The sequence below is a fragment of the Rhinolophus sinicus genome, chromosome 3 (assembly GCF_057876585.1).
Source record: "Rhinolophus sinicus isolate RSI-liver-muscle chromosome 3, RSI-T2T, whole genome shotgun sequence".
NCBI lineage: Eukaryota > Metazoa > Chordata > Mammalia > Chiroptera > Rhinolophidae > Rhinolophus > Rhinolophus sinicus.
In genome coordinates, this window is record NC_142503.1 from 170363427 (window position 1) to 170386611 (window position 23185).

General features: G+C 38.2%; 1 protein-coding gene and 1 long non-coding RNA gene across 7 annotated transcripts in view; one reads left to right on the plus strand and one right to left on the minus strand.

The window, feature by feature from the left end:
- The window catches only part of SYNE2 (spectrin repeat containing nuclear envelope protein 2), a 280114-nt gene that overhangs the window by 167882 nt on the left and 89047 nt on the right, over positions 1 to 23185 (plus strand). For 5 of the 6 annotated variants that reach the window (XM_074327378.2, XM_019733404.3, XM_074327380.2 and 2 more), the window contains exons 58-65: positions 5401 to 5586; positions 7609 to 7731; positions 8906 to 9088; positions 11430 to 11561; positions 15193 to 15390; positions 15973 to 16047; positions 18023 to 18136; positions 21491 to 21607. In XM_074327378.2, coding sequence (XP_074183479.2) covers positions 5401 to 5586; positions 7609 to 7731; positions 8906 to 9088; positions 11430 to 11561; positions 15193 to 15390; positions 15973 to 16047; positions 18023 to 18136; positions 21491 to 21607 — 1128 coding nt within the window. The remainder of the gene's footprint in view (positions 1 to 5400; positions 5587 to 7608; positions 7732 to 8905; positions 9089 to 11429; positions 11562 to 15192; positions 15391 to 15972; positions 16048 to 18022; positions 18137 to 21490; positions 21608 to 23185) is intronic. The other variant, XM_074327382.2, reaches the window with a different exon arrangement.
- Positions 576 to 15205, minus strand: LOC109448274 (uncharacterized). The gene is made up of 3 exons (XR_012494652.2): positions 14747 to 15205; positions 9308 to 9370; positions 576 to 2912 (listed from the first exon to the last, which is right to left on the minus strand). It is a non-coding gene; the product is annotated as an uncharacterized LOC109448274 (long non-coding RNA).

The following is a 23185-nucleotide window of genomic DNA, read 5'->3' on the forward strand; positions in this document are numbered from 1 at the left end:
TTCTTTCAGTGTTTCCTGGGTGTCATAAATCTACATAACGATCAGTGGCTTAGCTAACCGTCATGGTGCTTCCTCCGCCCACTTCTTTTTTCCCCCCGAAAAACCACCTTATCTTCAGCCATGCTAAATGGCAAAAGGAAGTTTGGAAGAGTGGCAGGCTGTAGACAGGGACTTTGGAGACCAGGATCTTATTCTTTCTGTCTTAATAACTACTACAGGACTTTTTCGGTACCCTCCATGAGCCTCGGTTCCCCCCATCTGTGAAGTAAGAATGTTGCACTGAATGGTATTGATGGTTTCAGTAGGCAGAATTCTAAGATGGCTCCCAATGTTCTTGTCCCTTGATGTGCATGAGCTGTATAATTCCCTCCCCTTGCGTGTGAGCAGGAATATAAGTATGTGATGACACAGTCACTCCATTGATTAGGTTACATTATTATATGGCTAAGGTAATGGGATAGTCACTCCCAAAATACATGATTAATCATGGTTGTATGATTAGAAGACTGTGGTAACACTGGAGAGAGAATCTCCTGCTGGCTTGAAGAAGTATGCCGCCTTATTATATTATGAAAGGGCCATGGGATTAGGATCCCAGCGTGGCCTCTAGATGCCAAGAGTGAGGCCCAGTCAACAACCAGCAAGAAACCTGGGATCTCAGTCCTACAACTGAATTCTACCAACAACCTGAATGAACTTGGAAGAGAAACCTGTGCACCAGGCAACTTGATTGCAGCCTCATAACATCCTGAGCAGAGGATCTACCTAATCTGTACCTGAACTCCTGAGCCATGGAACATACAAGATAATGAATTTGTTTTGTGTTAAGCGGCTAAATTTGTGATAATTAGAAAACAAATCCATGGTTCCTTCCAGGTCTAACATGCCATGATTCCAAATTTCCTGCCCGTCCTGGTACTCTGCAGGTGCCCTGTGTCTCCATGCTAGCTTACAAAGACAAAACACATGAAAGTCTTTTCCTACTTGGGGCAATGACTGCAAGAGATCTCCCAGATACCAAGTATTGGCTTAAGTTTTATTGTGAAGGCATATTTCCCTTCCATCATACTATTCAGCCACGAGAAAGAATCCCTTAGGAAAAGGTTTGTTCAACAACAATTTTTAGAGTAATCAGACCTCAAAGTTGATGCAATTCCTTTTTATATCTTTAGAATAACACAGTGTTCCTAAGTGAACAAGTGACATCATGCCTCCCTGATGTTTGAGACTTGTTGTCATATTGTTTTCCTGTGGTAACAGTAGTAAAGATGTTGCATTTTCACCCATTTTTGTCCCCCTTGCCTGTGATTTCTGGCCCCACATCTTGGGTTCACTTTCCACATCCCCCTTTATTTTAAATTGCCTGTATTTTTCACCATTTTCAAGGAGTTTGCAAAGACAAAAGCGAGAAATGATGTTTTTTTCCCAAAACTGTACAAAAGTGAACTAAGGCAAAAGCAACTGGACTTTGCTACCTTCTACTGACAAATGTAAAAGTGTGAAAGCATCTCAAACTGTTCAGGACATCCTAATTTGCTGGCCTTTCTGAGTAGAGCTTAGTAGAACCTGAGTTTATGAGCTAGAGGAAGTAGGGACAAGGGCAGACGCAGGCTGATTTCCCACAGCACGTGTCCTAATAAATTCCCCCAATGGGAAGGAAGTCTCAAATAACTAGTCATATGCAAATACCCAATTTTATCCCTATTTTGAAAATAGTTGTCCTACTTTTAGTTGTCCCTATTTTGAAAAATGTCCTACCCTTTTCCATTTTTCTAGCATTACCAGGCACTGGTTTTTACAATGACTCTTAGGTATCAAAACTCTCAACTAGGCTTTAAAAATCTATTTTAATTGCACTATAACCTTCTATCTAGATTGTATTTGTTAAAATAGATTTTTATAACCTAAAGGTGCTGTTTATAAACAAAGACTGCTGTTGTAATTAAGAATCACTGAAACGTAAATTGTCATTGTAAAAATAGGGAAACAACTTATTTTTTTAATCAGCTTCACCGAGGTATAATATACGTGTAGTAAAATATATCTATTTTAAGTGTACAGCTAGATGAGTTTTAATAAAAGTATACAATTGTGTAACCACCACCACCATCCCCACCATCAATATAAACATTTCCATCACCCAAAAAGTTTCCTCATGCTCCTTTGCAGTGAGTCCCCTTTCACCTATGTTCAGCCCTACAAAACCACTTACTCAACGCTTTCTATTATTAGGTTGGTGCAAACATCACTGCAGTTTTTGCAATTATTTTTAACCTTTTAAGTCGCGATTACTTTTGCACCAGCCTAATCCTATCAGTTTGCCTTTTCTACAGTATCCTGTAAATAGAACCACACAGTATGTAGTTTTTTGTGCCTAACTTCTTTTATTTAGCACAATGTTTTTGAGATTCATCCCGGTTGTTACATTTATAGATAGTACATTCTTTTGATTGCTGAATAGTATTCCATTTATGGAAATATGCAATGTGTTTATCTCTTCAGCGGTTAATAGACATTTGAGTTGTTTCAAGGTTTGGGCTATGTATTCAGTATCTATTGCTGCGTACCATATTACTCTAGATGTTAGCAGCTTCAAACAATAAGCATTTATTGTCTCACAGTTAACGTAGGTCAAGAATCCAGGTATGGCTTAGCTGAGTATCTTTGGCTCAAGGTCTCGGAAGAATGCCGTCAAGATGTCGGCCAAGGCTGTGGTCTTCGTCTTCATGAAGGCTCAGCTTGGGTGAGGGAGGAGACAGGGTACGACGTACCCACGCTCCTTCAGGTGGCTGCTGGCAGGCCCCAGAAGATCCACTTGCATACACAGACATGTGGGCCTCTCCACAAGACTGCCTCATGGCACATGGCAGCTGGCTTGCCTCCATAACAATCTAAAGGAGTGTGAGAGAGAGCTCCCAAGACAGAAACAGTATTTTTATAATCTAATCCTGGCAGTGACGCCGCATTGCTTCTGCCATATTTTATTAGAGGTAAATGAGTGAGCCCAGCCTATGTTTAAGGGAGATGAATGAGATTAGGGCATGAATACCAGGAGGTGAGGATCACTGGGGGCCAATTTAAAAGCTGCCTACCACAGGCCATTATAAGCAAGGCTGCTGTGTGGATATATGGTTTCATGTCATTGGTAAATACCAAGGAGTACAATTATTGGCTTTTATGGTATTTAACTAAATATAATAAGAAACTGCCAAATCATTTTCCAAAATGGCTGTACCGTTTTTCATTCCTACTGGCAATGTGAGTTCTAATTGCTCCATATTCTGGCTTGCACTTGATATTATCTGTCTTAAATTTTAACCATTCTAGTGACGTAGTGGTATCTCATTGTGGTTTAAATGCTATTTCTGTAATGACTAATGATGTATTTGTTTGAGCCTTTATTCATGTGTTTGTCATTTGTACACTTCCTTTTTGAAGTGTCATTTCAATTTTTTATTGCTCATTTTTAATGGGTTTGTCTTTTTATTATCATTGAATTGTAAGAGTTATTTATAAAATATCCTAAAAAAGAGTTCTTTATTAGATAAGTGATTTACAAATATTTTCTCCCAGTCTGTGGCTTACCTTTTCAATTCTCTCAATGTTGTCTTTCAGAGAGAAAATGTTATCAATTTGATGAAGTGCAGTTTATCAATTTTTTTAATGGATTATTCTTTTGTGTTGTATCTAAGAAAGCTTTATCTAATCCAAAGTCACAAGGATTTATTCGTATCTTTTAGAAATTTTATACTTTTAATTCTTACTTTTAGGTCTATGATTCATTCAAGGAAGTTAATTTTTGTGGTTGATATGAAGCAAGAATCAAGGTTTATTTTTTTCCTATGGGGATATCCAATTACTGTTGCACCGTTTGTTGTAAAGACTCACCATTGAATTACTTTGGTGCCTTGTTTAAATCAATAAATGTAGGTCTATTTCTGAACTCTCTTTTCTGTTCTATTGATCTGTTTGTCTATTCTTTCACCAGTATGATACATTCTTGTTTACTGTAGCTTTATAGTAAGTCTTTAAATCAGGTAGCATAAATTCTATAACTTGGTTCTTCTTTTTCAGATTTGTTTTTGGCTGACCTGGGTCTTTTGTATTTTTATGTAAATCTTAGAATCAGGTTGACAATATCTATATGGAGATCTGTTGGAATTTTGAGTGTCACTGCATCAGTTCTGTAGATCAATTTGGCGAGAATTGACATCTTAACCACATTGACTATTCAAATCCAGCAACATGACATAGCTCTATTTATTTTGGTCTTTTTAAAATTTCTCTCAGCAGTATTTTGTAGTCTTTAGTGTACAGGTCTTGCATATGAATTGTTAAATTTGTATTTTGTGTTTTTTGATGCTATTGTAAATAGTATGTTATTGTAAATAGTATTATTGGTTAAAAAAAAAAAGTATCGGTTTTAAGTTTCATTTTCCTTAAAGTTTTCTCCATCTAGTGTTTTGAATAAGGCTTTATAAAATTCTGAATAGCCTGATTAATTTTAGAAAATTATGACTAGAATTCTACTTGCATAAGTAAATGTTCTTTCTCATAACAGTTATTTTTTATGGAATTACCTGAAGGCTACACTAGCAGGCTGAACATTTCCAATAGGTGGCTGCGATTTTTTGAAACCTTAAGTTTGAAAGTTAATACATAATAATTATTGAAAGAAATTATAAAGAGGGATATTTAAGAAATTCTAAAAATAGATGTTTTTCAGTTTCATTTGGTTTTATCAGATAGAGTTCTTTTAGTGTCACGCTGTTCAACTCCCACTGCAGTGACATCTCATGGAAGTCAGTGGCACCAGGTGGTGAGGCCTAAGGAGGACACTGGCATCGGGCAGACTAGCCACAGGACTGCCTCTTCATTTCTCATCCCCACTTCATTCATCTGTTTCTCTCAAACCCACTTTCCCAAAATTATAATTCTAGCCAATTGGAAATAGCCCAAGTGGCTTTTTTTGCCCCAATTCCAAATTCCAGAGGGACAGGCTACAGGTCAGGTGTTCCTGGTTCATTAAAGATGCTGGAGGAGCAGACCGCAGCCCACGAAAAGCAGGAGACATTCTGAAGTCATCTACTATTGTTGACAATAGAGAGTGTTCAATGTATTATTACAAAACTGGAATTGAACAGGAGTTTGAAATGTTGAGACAAATTTTCTCTAATTTAAAATTTTTTATTCAGGTGTAATTAGCATACATTTTATTAGTTTCACGTGTACAACATAATGATTGGATGTTTATAAATATTGTGAAATGATCACCACAGTAAGTCTAGTTAATATTTGTCACCATACATAGTTACAGAATTTTCTCTGATTTAAATTTTAATCAATTTTCAGTATCTTGATATTTCCCTTTTCTTTCCCCCCTTGTTTCCAATTATCTAGATGGCTTTGGAAGATTCAGAACAGAAGCACAATCTTTTGCATTCAGTTTTCACTGACCTAGAAGACTTGTCAATAATTTTTGAAACAGATGATTTAGCACAATCCATACAAGAGTTAAGTCATCAAGTAACAGGTTTACAGCAAAACATCATGCAAAGCCTTCCGCAGATTCAGCGAATGGCTGATGTAAGTTGGCATTATAAAGATATGATTTCTTAATTTTAATTTATATTTCATTTGGTAAATTAGAGTTATACTGCTAATCACGCCTAATTATATGAAGACACATTGATCTGGTACACATTCATTTATTTCTTATTTCTTAAATTCTATTTTACTTTCCTTTGTAACCTATAGTATAGCTATAACAAAAAAATCATATCGCTATGCTCAGTCCATCCATGAATGGTCTAGTTAAAGGGAAGAATCCTGATCAAAGAAGCTCATTGTTTTCTCTTTGTCAGAGAAGATATTGTTGATTTAAAAGCACAGATTAGCAAAGAGGGAATTAAAACAGGTAACCTCTCAAGTCTTTATTCACTGATAGTAAATATGTACTGAGGGGCTGCTGTGTGCCAGTCACTGGAATTTTAAATTTATTTATTTTAGCTTGAAACGGGTGAGGCATTTATTTAAGGACGGCGTCACATAGCAAAGGTAGGTACAGTTAGTCTTAATTATTTACCTTTGTTTCTCAGTTACATTCCTTACACCACACATATGTAACTTCAGGGAATAATTGTTGCATGTTCTTGGTTAGTGAAGCTTATTCCAAAATTTTTGAATGTGTCTACAATTTTTGATGGAAATTACCCTAAAATACATTGTATACTTTTATATACCTTTTCCAATGTAAGGTACAGAAAATAATTTCAGTATAATTTAACTTTTCCTCATAATTTGGAGTTATCACTATAAAGTTACTGCACTTACCAGTTCACTTGGCTATAAAGTTATGTTTGTCCTGCATTGAATGGCTGCAAACTGCTATAACTTGAAACCCTCTGTCTATTTCTATGTAGTTTTTTTGTCTCCTTGATTATTTGCTGTACCTTTTTATTGCTGTAATGCATCTGCCTTGACCTCTAAAGTAAAGGTCTGAAGATCCTCTTACAGTGTGGGTGGACTTCAACAGCAGGTTTTATAGCACATATTGCAGCATTTTCACTTTCAGGTCCTTGCCAGGTTCTAGAGGTTGATGTTGATAAGAGAATAACGTCTGGACAAATGATCTATTGTTTAAATGAATCTGGGTGTGTTATGAAGTAATTTAGTGACTCTGCATGGCAACGAGCTCATTAGGGGATTGGAAGGAAAATCCTGTCAATTTTCCAGCTCTTTGTGTGTGCATTTCCCAAGGGTGACTTTATCATTTTACTTAAAGTGGTGGGAATTTTTTAAATGTTAGACCCACTTGTATTCAAGTGTTTAAACACATTCCAAAGATAAATCTAAAGAGTTTGTAGATAATTGAGAATTTGCTTAAAAATTAATTTCACTGTATACTACAGATGGTCCCCAACTTACCATGGTTTGACTTAAGATTTTTTGACTTGATGATGCTGCAAAAGCAATATGCACTCAGAAGAAACCGTATTTCAGATTTTGAGTTTTGATCTTTTCCCAACTAGCAACATGCAGTACGATACTCTCTTGTGATGCTGGACAGTGGCAGCGAGCCACAGCTCCCAGTCAGCCACGCAGTCACGAGGTTAAACAACCAATACCCTATAGTGTATTCATTGTGTAAGATGATTTTGCCCAACTGTAGGCTAATGTAAGTCTTCTGAGCACATTTAAGGTAGGCTGGGCTAAGCTATGATGTTTGGTAGGTTAGGTGTAGTAAATGCATTTTCGACTTAACAATATTTTCAATTTACAATGTGTTTGTCTGGATGTAACCGCATCGTAAGTCGAGGAGCATCTATACTTTGGTCTCATGCTATAAATAATTGAAAACTGGCCCTGTGCGGATCTTTAAACAAAGTGTAAGCAATGCTTTGTAGTGTGGTATGCTGTTAACAGAATAACAATTTTTGTTGAAAACAGTTGATATTATCTGTATAGCACTTGGTTAGTTTTTAAGAGGTATAGGTGGGAAACATTTTGGTTAAATATGAAAATAGAATGAATGGCAATAAATTGTGTTTTATAGGTTATTAACATACAACATATACTACATGAATGTTTTTGTTTCTGAAATTCTAGGATGTGGTTGCTATTGAAACTGAAGTAAAATCAATGGAGAAAAGAGTTTCAAAAATCAAAACTATCCTATTATCAAAAGAAATATTTGATTTTTCACCTGAAGAACATCTTAAGCATGGGGAGGTAAGCATGGATTATTATTTAAAATATGTTCTCATAATGTTTATTTTTAGATATCTAATAATATGTAATAAAAAGTATTTAGTCTTGCTAGATGGAGTTGGGAAAGATATGACTGACTATAAATGTCATGTTTTAAATCATAAAGTACCATCTATATAAAGATAATTTTTCCTACAGGTCATTTTTTCATTTAATTTCTTCCAAAAATGTCAAAGTTTGGTAGTTTTGCCTTCAAGTCAAACCTAATTGTTTAATAGCCCAAGAGCTTGAGCCTTTGAGTCGGAAGAACTGGGTTCCAAAGCCCCAGCTGCTCTGCTTACTGGCTCTGTGACTTTGAGCAATTAGTTAACATTTCTTGGATTCTCTCATAGCTGCACATTAGTATTGCAGTAATTACATTGGATAATTCTAATACTTTGAGGGTCCCCAGCCCAGGAACTGGGACATACTACATAGCACACAGATGTTAATTCCACCTCAGCCTAGCGGTTAGGAGCACGTACTGTGGGATCAGGCAGCTTGGGTTGTAATCCCAGCCCTGCTTCTTACAGCCTGACCTCACCTTGGTCTTCAAGCTTCTGTGAACCCAGTTGCCCTACCTGTGAAATGGAACTTCTGCTACCTGCCTCCCAGGGTCATTGTGGGGATGAAATGAAATGATACATATGAAGTATTTAGCAAAGTGAATAATCTCTTCTCATTTATTGATTATGTAAATCAAGATTTCTACGGATCAGATGTCATTAAAGCAAATAGTTATACTTTTGGGACTTATAAAGTTTGACAGGATAGTTCTGTTCAGTTCAATATGCATTTTTTTGAGGGTCTATTACGCGGAAAGGCCCATCTAGGTGTGGTTGCTACAGCTCACCGGGCTGGTGACATTACACAAAACAAAACAACAGTTCTACAGAGTGGGGAGGGGGAGAAGGAAGGAAAAGGTTGTCCAAATGCATCATTTAGTGCTGGGAGGTTCCTCTTGCTCCAGGCACTCTTCCTGAGGACTACTAGATCACAAGTGATAACGTGATCCTTTTCAATTGCAGCTAAGGAAATACTTTAAAAATCAAAACTATAGATGACTCAACTATACAGTATTATACTTTTGAATAATTAGATTTAGCAGTGGCCATTTTTTTTCATTTATGAACCACGCTTATCTGATCTAATTAAGGTCATACTTGAAAATATACATCCTATGAAGAAAACCATTGCTGAAATAATGTCTTATCAAGTGGAACTGAGGTTACCCCAGACAGGAATGAAACCTCTGCCTGTGTTTCAGCGGACAAATCAGCTTTTACAAGATATAAAACTGTTGGAAAATGTGACCCAGGAACAGAACGAGTTATTAAAGGTGAGTCATTTATGATGACAGCCAACTTATTGAATGACAATATTCAGCAAAAGCTGGTTGTTTTCAGTTGTAATGGGAGATCAAATTCCCATGACAGTAAGATGCTGCCTGTGTTGATTCCTTTTGGTCTCTTAGTGCTATTATCCAGGGAGTAGCATTTGATAGCAGAGTGAATCTTCTTGCTCAAATGGAGCTAAGGTAATTTTTCTCAGTTCTTACCTTTGTTCTGGTTGAAGATACCAGTTCTGGTCTGTTTATTTCCATTTTCCAGTTATTGAAGACCTACATGGGTAAAATGCCATGGAAAGAGATTCAAGCTTGGACAATACATTCGCACTCACATGATGCCAACAGACTCATACAGTAATCATCCCATAACAATCTCTACACATCTCAATCACTTTCATATTAATTATCTCATTTTATTCTGAAACATTTGATACAGGAAGAGTAGGCTTTGCCATCTGAATTTTTACCTATAAGGGGACAAGTGTTAGACCACTGAATTAACTGTGTCAAGATTCATTTGTGTACGAATAGGACAAGAATTTGAGTTTCTAGACTCCTGGTATCATTCTCTGTATTGGGGTATCTTCTAACTCATGACATCGTTCAGTCTCTCCCCAGTGGATTTTTTTCCTTCTTAAGTTTTGTTTGATCTCCAGTGACAAGTCAAGAATCATCATTAGATACACATTACATTTACTCTGGTTTGTATTCTTAGGTTAATAGCCACTATCATAAAAACAGAAATTTGCCGAAAGAGCCTTAAATTCCACGGACTTTTCAACCCTCTTGGTAGACGCCCCCTTTCTACCTGCATTTCCTGATTAGATGAGTCAGGATAGAAAACAGGTGTATTTTCCCTCCTTCCCAACCACCACTTGACTGTAGGAAGAAAACTGCTGCTTCTTTCTCCCTCTTAAATTTCATTCACATTTAGGTGGCTACTCTGTGTTCTCCTAAGATTTGTGGACACCGCAATCTCTGATTTCCGTCTTATATCATCTCTCTGGCCTGGCTACTGAGCAGCTAATGTCATTTCCTAACACCCACAGGGAGAAAAAAAGATCTGGCACTCAATGTACTATTTTTTTAATATAAAGAGAAGAAAAAAGAAAGATATGAAAGTCTATCTATTTAATCTTTTTGTTCTTATTGGTCTCCTGGTCTGGAAAAGAAAATAATAGTCCCAACTATGCTTGAAAGTGGCTTCATCACAAAATGAAAACGGGGAAAATAGAAGAGGAAATTATATTTTGTGCCACGTTAGGTATCAAACTGTGCTAAAATTTTCCATCTTATTGTGTTGGTGGAAATCAAATGTCATCTCATATATTTCAAAGCTAAGTAACCCAGTGGTAATGAAAAGCATTAGAATATGGTACATTTATTTTAATTCTTTTGATATTGTAAGTGCCTTCATTGTAGAAAATGAGACAAGTTACTTTTGGGGGGAGTAATGGGATGTTGCTCATTATTGAGGGCTGGAGAACAGGTGTGTGCAGCGAACATAGTTATTCATTTCCAGCCTGAAGCTAAAAGTATGGTTAAATATTAAAGAAAACAAAGGAAGAATTCTGTGTTGGCCAGAAACTTTGTAGTTTAAAAGGCATTTTGCTTTACTGTGAAGCATACCAAAGAAATATTTAGACTTTCTTTTGAAGTCCATTTCTTTATTTCATCATACTTTGATCATAATCATTTAGTCCACACATAGTTTCAAGCTCTGCTGCTCATTAACACTAGATTCCAGGTATTGTTCTGGTTGTTTTGCTTTATTCTGCAAACTCAGACTTCTCTCGAACCCTCAACCTTTTACTCTTAAAATGTGCATTACTGATTCCAATGGGTACCCAGTGATGATGTGGCTGGAACAAGAAAATTTGTCATGTCTCAAATCACATGCCCTTTCCACTCTGAATTAATAATGTAACCTTTCTATGTGGAAAGCCCCACATGGAATATGTATTAAAATGGCATATGTGACATATCAACAATTTTATAAAACTTAGCAACTTTATGTTAACCTGCCATAAAATGCTTCCCAGTATAAGACCACTAGACTGGAAATACTTAGGAGCAAAGGTGTGTCTACTTAGACCTGTATTCCAAGCTCTGCACAAGGTGCCCTGGCATCTGGTAGAGTGAGAAATTCAGGTGCAAGCTTTGCAAAGGTTGTTCTCTACCTTTAGGCTACCATTTCCTATTGAAATCTGTATGTGTGCATATTTGTTATAATTGATTGGCACTTATGATGGGGATAGACATTGGAACTAGCCCATTGATCTAATCTTGAGATTATGACAAAGATTCTTCTTTCTGGGGGGTTATTTTACAGATAGTCATAAAACAAACTAATGACTGCGATGAGGAAATGGAAAATTTGAAACAGATTTTAAATAATTATTCCATGGAGTTCTCCCGTGAACATACGTCACGAGGCCAAGCTGCCAATCTGCCACAAGTACAGGTATGTTTCTTTCATTCATTCAACAATCCAACAGTTCATTCAACAGTCACTTTAAGCCATTGGTGTCTAGAAGCCTTTGTGATGGTAAAGTGTATTTTTTACTTTTCTCTTCCAGCTGAAGATATTTTATGTGTATGTTTACTTTCCATTCCTATTTTATAAAATGGGTGACTATAATTGTTATAATGGAAGGCCCTTCAAGTGTCTTTAGTCTCAGCTTGGTGCGTATTGGTCTGAATTTGCTCTGGTACCAAAGAAGCTGACGAAATGCAGCGTATTTAGACAACCTGACTTTCCAGCTAGCTTTCTGGGATAGGGGGCATGCATCGTGGACAGGCTGGCCTTTAGAGGTAAAGACCCTGAATGCTGTTATAATAAAGAGTTCCATATACTTAGCAGTATTCCCAGATGCCATAATTAACAGTGTCATGTGGGCCCAGTTACAATGGTTTGCATGTTAACCCTCTACTGCTGGGGTTTTTTTCAGTCTCTGTTTTTGAATCAGTACTTCTATAAAGAAACAACCCAATTATATGCCAAGGGTTGTAGAGAGCTGCTTATTTCCTGCCATCAAGTTGATGTATGGCATACAAAGCCAGGTCTTACCACTTGCTAACTGGGTAAATTACTTACCCTCAATTACTTACCCTTTGAAAGTGAAGTACAGAAGGGTCCAAGGTGATACAGATCCAGTAGTGAACTCAATAAGGCAGACTCAATATTAAAGATTCAATATTATAAATGTGTCAAATTTCCTTTTACATTATAAAATGTGAGGACCCCAAAGAAATTTTGTTTATATGAGCTATATGTACTGATATAAAAAGAAATTAAAACTCACAAATGTAAAAATATTTTTTGGTTTATTTTAAAATAATAACCCATTACATGTTAATAGAAATAATATTTTTATGGAAGAAATCATATTTTTCAAAAGAAAATGTGGTGAGAAGAGTGACACACATTTTTGCAAATCTCTAATGTCTGGCTTACTAGATGACAGCTAGATAGCATCAGCTTCTGCATTCGACGTACTGAGGTATATAGTTTTGATTGAAGTATATAAAAACAATCTTAACCTCTCAAGACATTCATGGAAAAAAGGGGAATATTTTATAACCCCCTGAATAATTATAGATAGTCTTTGAAACTACACTAAACTCCAACAAGTAGAAGTTACTCATAGGTTTGTTGATAAATGGAATCTGAAGCCATGTCAATGAACTTTACATATCTAACACTAAAATACATTGGTCTGCTTATACTTTGAATGGATTCTCTCACCATGCACGATTTATAGCATCATGCTTGATCATTTGGAAAATATTGTTTCATTAGTTATGCATATCCTCCAAATGTTAACACATTTCAGTAAGTGATATTAAAAATTTTACATTTATTAACTTCTATATCTTCAGAAAAATCTTTTAATATTTACATACACAAATATAGTTTACCAGCTGATTTTTTCAAGCAAAAATAGTGTTCCCAATGGAATACTATTCTGCCTTAAGAAAAGATGAAAGAATGCCATTTGCGACAGCCTAGATGGATCTTGAGGTTATTATGCTAAGCAAAATAAGTCAGACAGTAAAAGTAGAGAACCATATGATTTCACTGATGTGTGGTATATAAAACTGAGAACAACAAAGGAACAAGAAAACAAATGAAGAAACAAAAACACATAGACACAGACAATGGTTTAGTGGTTACCAGAAGGTAAGGGGTGAGGGGGGTGGGTAGATGAGGGTAAAAGGGATCAAATATATGGTGATAGAAAGAGAACTGACTCTGGGTGGTGAACACACAATGTGATACATAGATGATGTATTACAGACTTGTACACCTGAAACCTATGTAACTTTACTAACAATTGTCACCCCAATAAACTTTAATTAAAAAAATATATATAGTGTTCCATGAAAAAAATAGGCAATTCAGCTCGAAACTCAAATAATTACACAACTGATTTTCCTCAACCCTCATACTTCAGTATGTGGCAGAAATGCTTTAAGCATGCTTCCCATTTTTTCCCACAATATTAAAAATATATGTTCTTTATCAAGGATATTCTTAAGTGAAACTGCCTTTTTTTTTTTTTTTTTTACACAATTAAGTACTTGATAGCGTAGCTACTAAAATAGTTGTTGTCCCTGCCTTGATTCATATAACATGCCGTAGTTTTACCCACCATTGCTTTTGTATCATCATACAGTGAAAAATGCACATCACACTTATTATTATGAAAATGACTTTGACCTCATGGAGTGTGGAGCCACATGGACAATGGCTGCTCAGTGCCCTGCTGTGCCTCCACCAAGCTGGTGGCCCGTAGTCTGTTCTGATTCTCTACATGTCATTCTAATGGCTGTAGGGAGGCCCCATACCTATGGAGTTTAGTGTTTACCGAAAGTGGACGGACACACACCGCAGCCAACTCAGATTTAATTTAGTTATTTCCCAAAGCAATCACAGGACGTTTGACTTCAGGCAGAAGGGGGGTATTGGAGTTGGAATACGTGCAGTAGTAGATGGGCTATGGGGCCTGGGGGTCAGAAGTCCGGGTCTGTGCTCTGTCGCTAGCTGCAGCCCTGGACTTCAGAGCTCTCACGTACAGGCGTGGACATGCTAGGTTTCTCTGTCTGTAAATGGTTCTATGAATATCTGTAGGATGGATGGATGGAAAAAAGGAAGGAAGGAGAGAAGGAAGGAAGGAAGGAAGAAAGGAAAGAAGGGTTTAAGGGAAAATAAGGACCAAAATTTGAACACATGAAGATTTGTCAAAAAGGAGCAGGTTGTCTTCTGATGCAGCACTTCCTGCAAAGCGTGGGCTGAGGTTGAACGATGCCTTTCAGGGGTGTTAGAGAGGAGGATGTGAGACTAGATGGCATCTGCTATTTCTTCCAAATGTATGATTCTAGAACCCTAATAGACAGACAGTGGGCATCTGCATTTCTACCATGTACAAAAAATTTATTCTCACACATCCATCATAGAAATTTTTTAAGTAACATTATAAAACTTGTAACCATCTATCCATCATTCCCATAGTAAGTTACACTTCACGGTACCTTTATTTATTTATTCCCATTTGGTAGGAAGCTTTGACTGTGAGAAAAAGTAAATGAATTCAGTACTACTAAAGAAGGATTCAGAAGCAATAACAAAAGTTTGAGAATTCTCACCTTGTTTTCTCTTTGTGGTTCCCAAATGTTAGTCTGCTCGTGAATCTCCCGGGACACTTGTTACAATGCAGATTCCTGGGCCCTGACCCTGTGGACTCTGGCCGGCCAGTCCTGTGGCCACCGGAGCAGTGGCTGCCAACCCTGGCACATGTCACAGTCCCCCAAGGAGCTTGTTACAGATTTCTGAGCCTCTTGACTCCCAGAGATTGACTGACAGGGTCTGAGGTGAGGCCAGGGCATTCTCTGAGGGTGCTTGTAAGCCCTCCCCAAGTCACAGGGAAGCACAGCCAGGAGGTGGAGGAGCTCCATAGTGCCACAGAGTGGCTCCTGGCTCTGCACACCTACAGCACAGAAAAATCTGCATCCCGTGTACGAATGGGCAGGCCCCCGTGGGCATGCAAAAGCCTCAGACATCCCAAAGCAATGCAAACACTCTTTCTGCACAGGGAGAAATCGAAGGTATTGAAAAGCAGGTCATGAGTTTGAGCCAGAAAAAAGAAGACCTGCTGGTGGAATTAAAAGCTGCCGTGTTAAAACTTCACCAGCATTTACAGCAAGAACAGCAAGAATTAGAAAAAGAAATGCTGTCGGCTGGAACGTCAGAAGAGGATGGAGTAGCTGAGAGGGATGTTTCTGAGTGGAAGGTGGGTATGACTTTAGGTTGATGCCAGTCCCACGTTCCACAAGAGCTTTGAAGGGGCAGAAACACTGGGGGCATCTATGTCTATGGCCAAGAGGGATTTTAAAAAGTGGAAATACTCCACCTGAGATTGTTCGCTAGTGAATGTAAATCTTCGGAGGTGTGTCTGTTTTGGACTCCACCCAGAATTCTTATGCCTGAGTTCCTCAGGAGCTGCTTATGAAATGCCACAGGCAGGCGGGTGGGAGCCACTCCTATGACATCTCCCTGCGAAACAGTCAGCCCGTTGCAGACTCCAGAGGGGCCAGCACTGCTCTAAGGCCCACTCTGAATCTACATTAAGGAATCACATTCTTGAATTGTTGGCCGCAGAGGGCAATGCAAATGAAAGAGATTTAAGATTTGACTGAGTCATGATATTTGGCTGGCTGAGCTGAAGTTGCCAGGCCCAGAGGGCTACTCGCGTAGGTGGGCATCTTGGATAAATTGACTAAAATAGTAGCTACAGAAAAACACAGCCAGACTGGGATCCTGGGGACGTTGAATGACAGCTCGGCTACAGGTGTCTTTGTGCTGTGCCTTTCAGTTGAACAGAACAGGCTCCATGGCTTTCCTGCCAGCAGTCAAGGAAGAAGTGGAAGACAGCTCGCTGAAGAGTGAAGTAAGGAAAATGATTTTCTCGTTCAAGTTTGTTAGAACCGAAATCTCTAAAAGAAGGTCAATGGGAAGGTCTTACAGTGAATGGAAACATAAGGATTTTTCAAATTAATGGCAATATTTTATAAGAGTGATTGAAGTAGTTCTCTTATGTTATTAGCATTGTTTAAGTGCATCTAAACCTACTTTTCACCAGAGTGGGATAAATGTAATTCAGACACTCTTGTTGGCATAAGGGAAAAGATGAAGTTCTTTGTCCTGTCCTGACTTCTGAGTATTTTCTCTGAAGTTTTGAGAGTATGCTGTTTGGTTGATACTCCTGGGGTGCTTCCTAGAACTTTATTTTTCCACATTCGAATTACTTTTTTTGTCTGAAACAGCATTGCCAAGGACGCAAAGAGATGTGTTAGCCACTAATCCTTACTACTTCATTAGAACTGGTTGAATAAGACATTTATAGTTGTATTTCCTGATACCAACTGCCGTTTCATATTTTAAAAACAAGATATAATGGTCTTGTGCCAAAAGGAAGAAAATTACAGCAATTTGTTTATGTGTAACCACCAGACGTGTTCTCTGCTCATTTTATAGATTGTTAAATAGCTCCATTGTCACAGAGAACAACCCTTTGTCCTGCAGTGTATCACTAGGACATGGTGGCGCTGCGTACAGGTTTACAGTACTCTGACCATCAGACAACTTTGTAATCTGATCATCACACCCCTTCATGGCAGTTAGAATTGTGAGAATGGAGAGAGTACCAGGGGCCAAAAACTGTGCGCATAAGTATGATTCTGATTTGAGACCTGGGTTTGCCTCTGAGCTGATATGTTTATAATATTCACTGTTTATCTCTGACAACAACAAAGACATACATGTTCATCAGGCTGTGACATTAAAGATGGCATCTAAGGTTACATTTACCAAAGCAGATTACATTTTTGAAACACAGTTTTAAAGACCTCCTTTGTATGACATGAGCTGACTCCCAACTTTTAAGAAGGCTTTTTAAAACAAGTGTTGGTGAGGATTTGGAGAAAAGGGAACCCTCATGTACTGTTGGTGGGATTGCAAGTTGGTGCAGCCACTATGGGAAACAGTATGGTGGCTCCTCAAAAAATAAAAAATAGAACTACTCTGTGACCTAGCAAGGTAGCTTTATTTTGGGTATTTATCCAAAGAAATCCAAAACACTAATTCAAAAAGATGTATGCTCCCCTATGTTCCCTGCAGTGCTGTGTACAGTAGCCAAGACATGGAAGCAACCTAGGTGCCCATCAGTAGACGATTGGATAAAGAAACGGGTACATTTGTACAGTGGAATATTACTCAGCATAAAAAATGAAATCTTAACATTTGCAACAACATGAATGGACCCAGAGAGTATTATGCTAAGTGAAATAAGACAGAGAGCGACAAATATCATATGATCTTGCTTATATGTGGAATCTGAAGAACAAAAGAAACAAATAAACAAAAAAAAAACCCAAAACGAACAAACTCAGATACACAGAACAAACTGATAGTTACCAGAGGGAAAAGGGGTTGGGGTCTGGGTGACAAAGGTGAAGGGATTAAGAGGTACAAACGGGTAGTTACAAAATAGTCATGGGGATATAAAGTACAGCATAGGGAATATAGTTAATAATATTGTAATATTGTATAGTGCCAGGTGGGTACTAGATTTATCGGGGGATCATTTCATAAATTATATAAATGTCTAACCACTACACTGTACACCTGAAACTAATACAAAATAATATTGAATGTCAACTATTATTGGAAAAAACAGAACTTTTTTTAGGCTTCAGAAAGAGCATTTGGAGACATATGATTTAATTAGCCAAAGAAAGAGATGAAAAATAGGGGGAGAGGCGGAATTAAGGACTATAGTTATGCTGCCTGGTAAGCAGAGTAGGGTGCTGGTTATGATGGTAGGAAATCACTTCCCTCTTCTGATCAATTGATTACTGTGTTAGAATGGAGCTAAGAGAGCAGAGCCATCTTCCGGGTCTTGGTCTTCCCTTGGGAAGCATGACAAGGACATGGAGGACGATGATAGAGCATCCTCTTCCGCTGGAACCATCGTTCAGGTAACACTGGGCATAACATTTATGGGAGGGAAGACTGGGATGAGAAGGCTTAGAAAGTCCAAGAAAAGAATTTCCTGTTGGAAAGAATGCTGAGGAAAGGAACCTGCTTGGGCTGGAAATTTTTTAGGTTTCTCACCAGGACCTCCGCACAAATGCCAAGACAGCCAAGTACTTTCTTACTTGCATTTCTGTTGTGCACTGAGTGATAAAACGAGAGTATTTTTCTGAGGAAAACGCACTATGTGACAATCCAGACTGACAAAACAGGTAACGCAAAGGAGCACCTAACAGAGTTCACCATGAGAGTTTCACAAGCATTTAACACACCTCTTTTGGGAGTAGTTGGGGGGAGGGGTCTCCTCGTAATCTTCTTTTTGAACAAGGTAGTGTGTAAGACAAATTAATGAAATAAGTCTTTTTGTTACTAATGAGCTTTTAAATCTCCAGTCTCTCAAAGTAGAGGGCAAAATGCCCTCAGTTTAGAAAAACCATTATAAGCTGACGTGAACACAATGCTTTTCTGTTGCTCCTGAAACCCCCCTGCATCATTATGATCCATGTGCCTCCCAGCTCCCACCACACCCCCAGCTCCCAGGCCAGTCCTTTCATTACTGTTGGCACCAGCCTTGTATCTTTATCGCCAGCCTCTGCCTCTTGACAGGTTCCTTGTCTACCTTAGAAGCATTCACTTTTTCCCTCCCTAACAAATTCTTTCTCATGGCCCCGCCCCTCCAAAGTGAGTGTCCCAGAACCCAGACTCTCTTCAGACACTGCTTTGCTTCCCTGGGAAGCCCTTCTCTCCACATCTGCCTGAAGACTGCTTACCCAGGCGCATCTCAACTTCCACCTCCAGGAAACCTCCAGGCATGTTTTCCAGCAGCATTCTGCACCCCAGTTACAACTTACCACGTTTTTATGCATCTACTGACACAGTTTCACGAATGGTCAGAACTCTGTCTTCTACATTGTCCTGTCCTGGACTGGGCTAAATATGGTACTTAATGCATTGAATTTCTTGGTCCTGCTTTCCAGGTCGGTTACTGTACTTATTTGCCCCTAAGTGTCTTTACTTGGTGCTCCTCACCCTTTTTGTAAGTTTTTAACCCCTGGCTCCACTTAAACCGCCATTGACTTCTGGAGCATCAATCCATGCCCTCTTCTTAGTCCTAGTACTTAGTGGTCTCTCCAGCATTAGGCATGTCGGCTACCCCTTCTTGAAATGCAGGGTTCCTTTGACTTTAATTCTGCTCTGTCTTGTCTCACCTGCCTGCAGCCCCTCCTCCATCTCCTTCCCATGCCCCATCCATGTGATGGTAGGCACGCTGCCAGTGTGCTGCCTGCCTCCTTACTCTCTGTTTTCTCTTACAACAATTTCCTCTCCCCCCAGAGGTGTAGTAGTCACCTCTAGGCCAGTGATTCCCAAATCAAATCACTAGTCTTGACTTTTCCCTTAAATCTGTTCCACATTTCTACCTTCCTGATAGATTTCTCTTTTTGGATGTATTTTCTTCATCTCACACCCATTTTACCAACTTTCCTTTAAAGCTTGCTGGTGTTCCTCATTTCTCAGTGTCTATTAATGGTACCACTACTTTCTCAGAGTCTAAGACAAATTTCAGAATCATCTTAGATACCTCATTTCTGTTACTTGTTTTATCCAGTCAGTGGTCCACTCAGTGTTTACATCCTTCTATTATTTTTGCCATCATCGTATCCCAGGAAATTGTTACTTCTTCCGTAGACTTTTGGAGTAGCCTTCTCATTGGGTTATAGCCTCCAGTCACTTTTCCTAACATATCATATACAGTACTAACTCATAGCTTTTCGTAAAAAAATTAACAATCTGCAGTCTTTCATGGTTTCTAATTATCCACTAAATAAAATGCAAATTTCTTGGCCTGGCATTCCACACTTTTCATGATCCCTACCTACCTTCCCAATTTTACCTTAAAAGTTAAACCAAGCTTTACCTTTAGTTCTTTGTGTATACCTTTTTAAAGTAGTTACTGTTTTTAGTACAAGGAACTGAAAAGTAACATGTTGTTAGGAACTGCTAGTTGCTTTATACTACGTGTCATTGTTTAATCATCCCAGGCATGGATGAGGTAGATTATATACCCATTTTAAAGACGAAATAAGTGAGACTCAGAGTCCAGGTTAACTTGTCCAGGATCACACAGCTTATAAGTAGAGCAATCAAGATTGGTCAATGACAACACCCATACTTTTCCCTTCACAGTATGTCCATCTTTTTGTGTACATGACATTTTCCCTTTGCTTAACCTTTGTTAACCTAATAAGTGGAAGTGCTGGATCAATGTATACATCCATGTAAAATGTGGCAAACATTATTATACTACCCTCTAGAAAGACAGTATCAATTTTATTTGTACCAGGAATGCGTGGAAATGCCTCTTATCCCCAAGCTGATACTGTATATTTTCAGTCTTAGCCAAACTTAGCTAGTAGTTAAATTGCATTCATAGTCTAGGAATGTTGACTATCTGGTTGGGTGCATATTGGCTTTTGTATTCTTTTATGAATTGCTTCTTCATGCCATTTGACTGTTTTCTATGCAAGGGTTGGTGTTTTCCTTATTGATTTATAAGAGTAAGAAGGATAGTAACACTTTGTAATTTGTTATCCCAATCTGTTATTTCTCTTTTAACAGATTGTGGTGTCTCTTGTAGTGCACATTATTTTTTTTATGTTTATACTATTAGGTGGGTACAAAAGTCAATGCGGTTTTTGCAATTCTTTTTAACCTTTTAAACCACAATTACTTTTGCACCAACCTAATAACATTCTTTTCATTTATTGCCATGTTTTAAAAGTCTTTCCACATACCTATATTAGGAAAAGATTCACCCATCTTTTCTTCAAGAATTTTTATGGTATAACTTTTTAAATTAAATATTAGATACAATTAGAATTAATTATTTGGAGTGAGACAGGATCTAGTTATATTTTGATGAAACGCCTCAGCAGTTTTTCCCAAATTTAATAAATTCATCTTTTCCCCCATTATTCGGAATGTGGCCTTTATCATATACTCTTATTTAATTTTAATTCTCATAGTAAGCCACTGAAATACGTAATTCTCTAGATTCCTTATGTGTTCCTCATTCATTAGAGAGTTGTGGAGAACTTAAGTCTTTCAAATAAAGACAAACGTGAAGAAGCTGGTTGATTTTTTTTTTTTTCCCTAATGAGCAAACTTTTTTTTGAAATCTACCTGACTTCTCTGAACATTTTTGCAAGCCGGTGCTTTGTAAAATGATCCAGTGCAGGAAGCGTGGCTTGCTGGGCAGCAGAACAGGAACTTTTCTGGACCTCTGATGCTTCTCTTTACAGGAGGCAGCTGGGAAAATGAGCACGTGTGACAGTTCCGCGGCACACACTCTTGTGCCAGGCTCACTAAACACTGATCCAGGCCCAGAATTTTCCCTGAGCCCCAAACAAACAGAAGAGGTAAGTCCCAGCGCGTAACAAGCCAGCTGCTCTGAGCACCTAGAGATGACACGCTGTCTGTGTTTTGCAATACTGTGTGTTTCACATCAAGCAGTTTTTGTGACCCTTAATGTGTCCATGCCTGCTGTCTAGCTGGAGAACTGGAAAATCTGCCATCGGATGTTCACGTACAAAGTAAGAGTGGCACAGAGCAAGCAGAGATTTTTCACTCACCATTTGTCAGGATGAACTAGTCTTTCCATTAACAATGGCTACTTTCTTCTGTAGACATAGCTTACAGGGGCAATGAGAGCTAATGTTAACTGGCTATTACATTAGAGGCATTTGTATTTGCTGTTTAATCCTCGGATTAAATCAGGTAGGTTAATACCAACCATAAGTTTATAAATGAGGAAATCAAAATTCAGGGAGTAGAAGCACAGCTGGTAAATGGAGGAGTAAGGAGTCCAACTCAGAATATTCCAAGCTGCCATCCTCATTCAAAAAGTTAGTCTTGAAAGATATGAAACCAGGGTAGGTTTGGCCTCACAAAAGAAACTGCCACCACCCCACCCCAGCGGCACGTGTAGTATCTGTGCAACTGTACCTTAGCCAGGCAATTTTGCATTTTAGAAAAAAGGGGCAGCGGGGAGGGAGGCGACATACAAGTATGTGTATAACTGACTGAAATACTAAGGAGTGAGTTTGAAGAGTTGGTATCTTGGCATGAAATATAGCTACCGTCAGAAAATGAGCTTGCATTTTAACTGGATCCAGTTACTTAGATTAGTGATGTGTTGATACAGAAATCAAGAAGTATGACATTTATTAACTGAGAGGCTCATTTGGATGCCAGAGGGTGGACTCAATTAGGTCAAGAATGTGGACTTGTAGACTCTAAGGCATCATAAAATCACAGATTGAATCCTGGTTCTACTTACTAGTTGTGTGACCATAGGAGTTTAAATCCTCAGTTTCTTCATCTGTACACTTGGAACAATAATGTGGTGTAAAATAGTGATAAATGGTTTGTGTATCCCATTTAGCATGCAGGCCTGGCTCTAGAGCCCAATAAAGGATTAGATATTAATTAATTTACAGTTATGCTGTAAAGATGACATAATTCTCTGTCTCTATAATACTTTTTAGCCCCCTCCCCCTCAAAGTACACAACCATAAAACATTTATTTAAATAATTTCTGCTTTTAGACTTGGGAGCTATCATTTAGAGACGATATCAAGCGTGGGGGCGGCTATTGTGGAAAATCTTTGAGCTCAGATTTAAAATATAATACCACAGAGCTGTGTGATCTTGGGCAAGTAACTTATGTCTGGGCCTGAGCTCCTCAGAAGCAAAGTGGTAAAATGGGAGGTGTGTGAGCTGATTAAACATTAAATGCACTTGGATTTCTTTGACTATGAAAAGAATGGATGAACTCATTACTGGCAGGTTCCCCAGAGTATTGAAGTTCTATGGTTGCAAGTATTCTTTTTGTCTTCTGTTCACCTTTGTATTCTTTTCAGTTTCAAATAACTAGCAAATAAAGCCCAGATTAGTTATCCAGCTTTCTTGTTTCCTCATTAGTGAGAAAGCAAAGA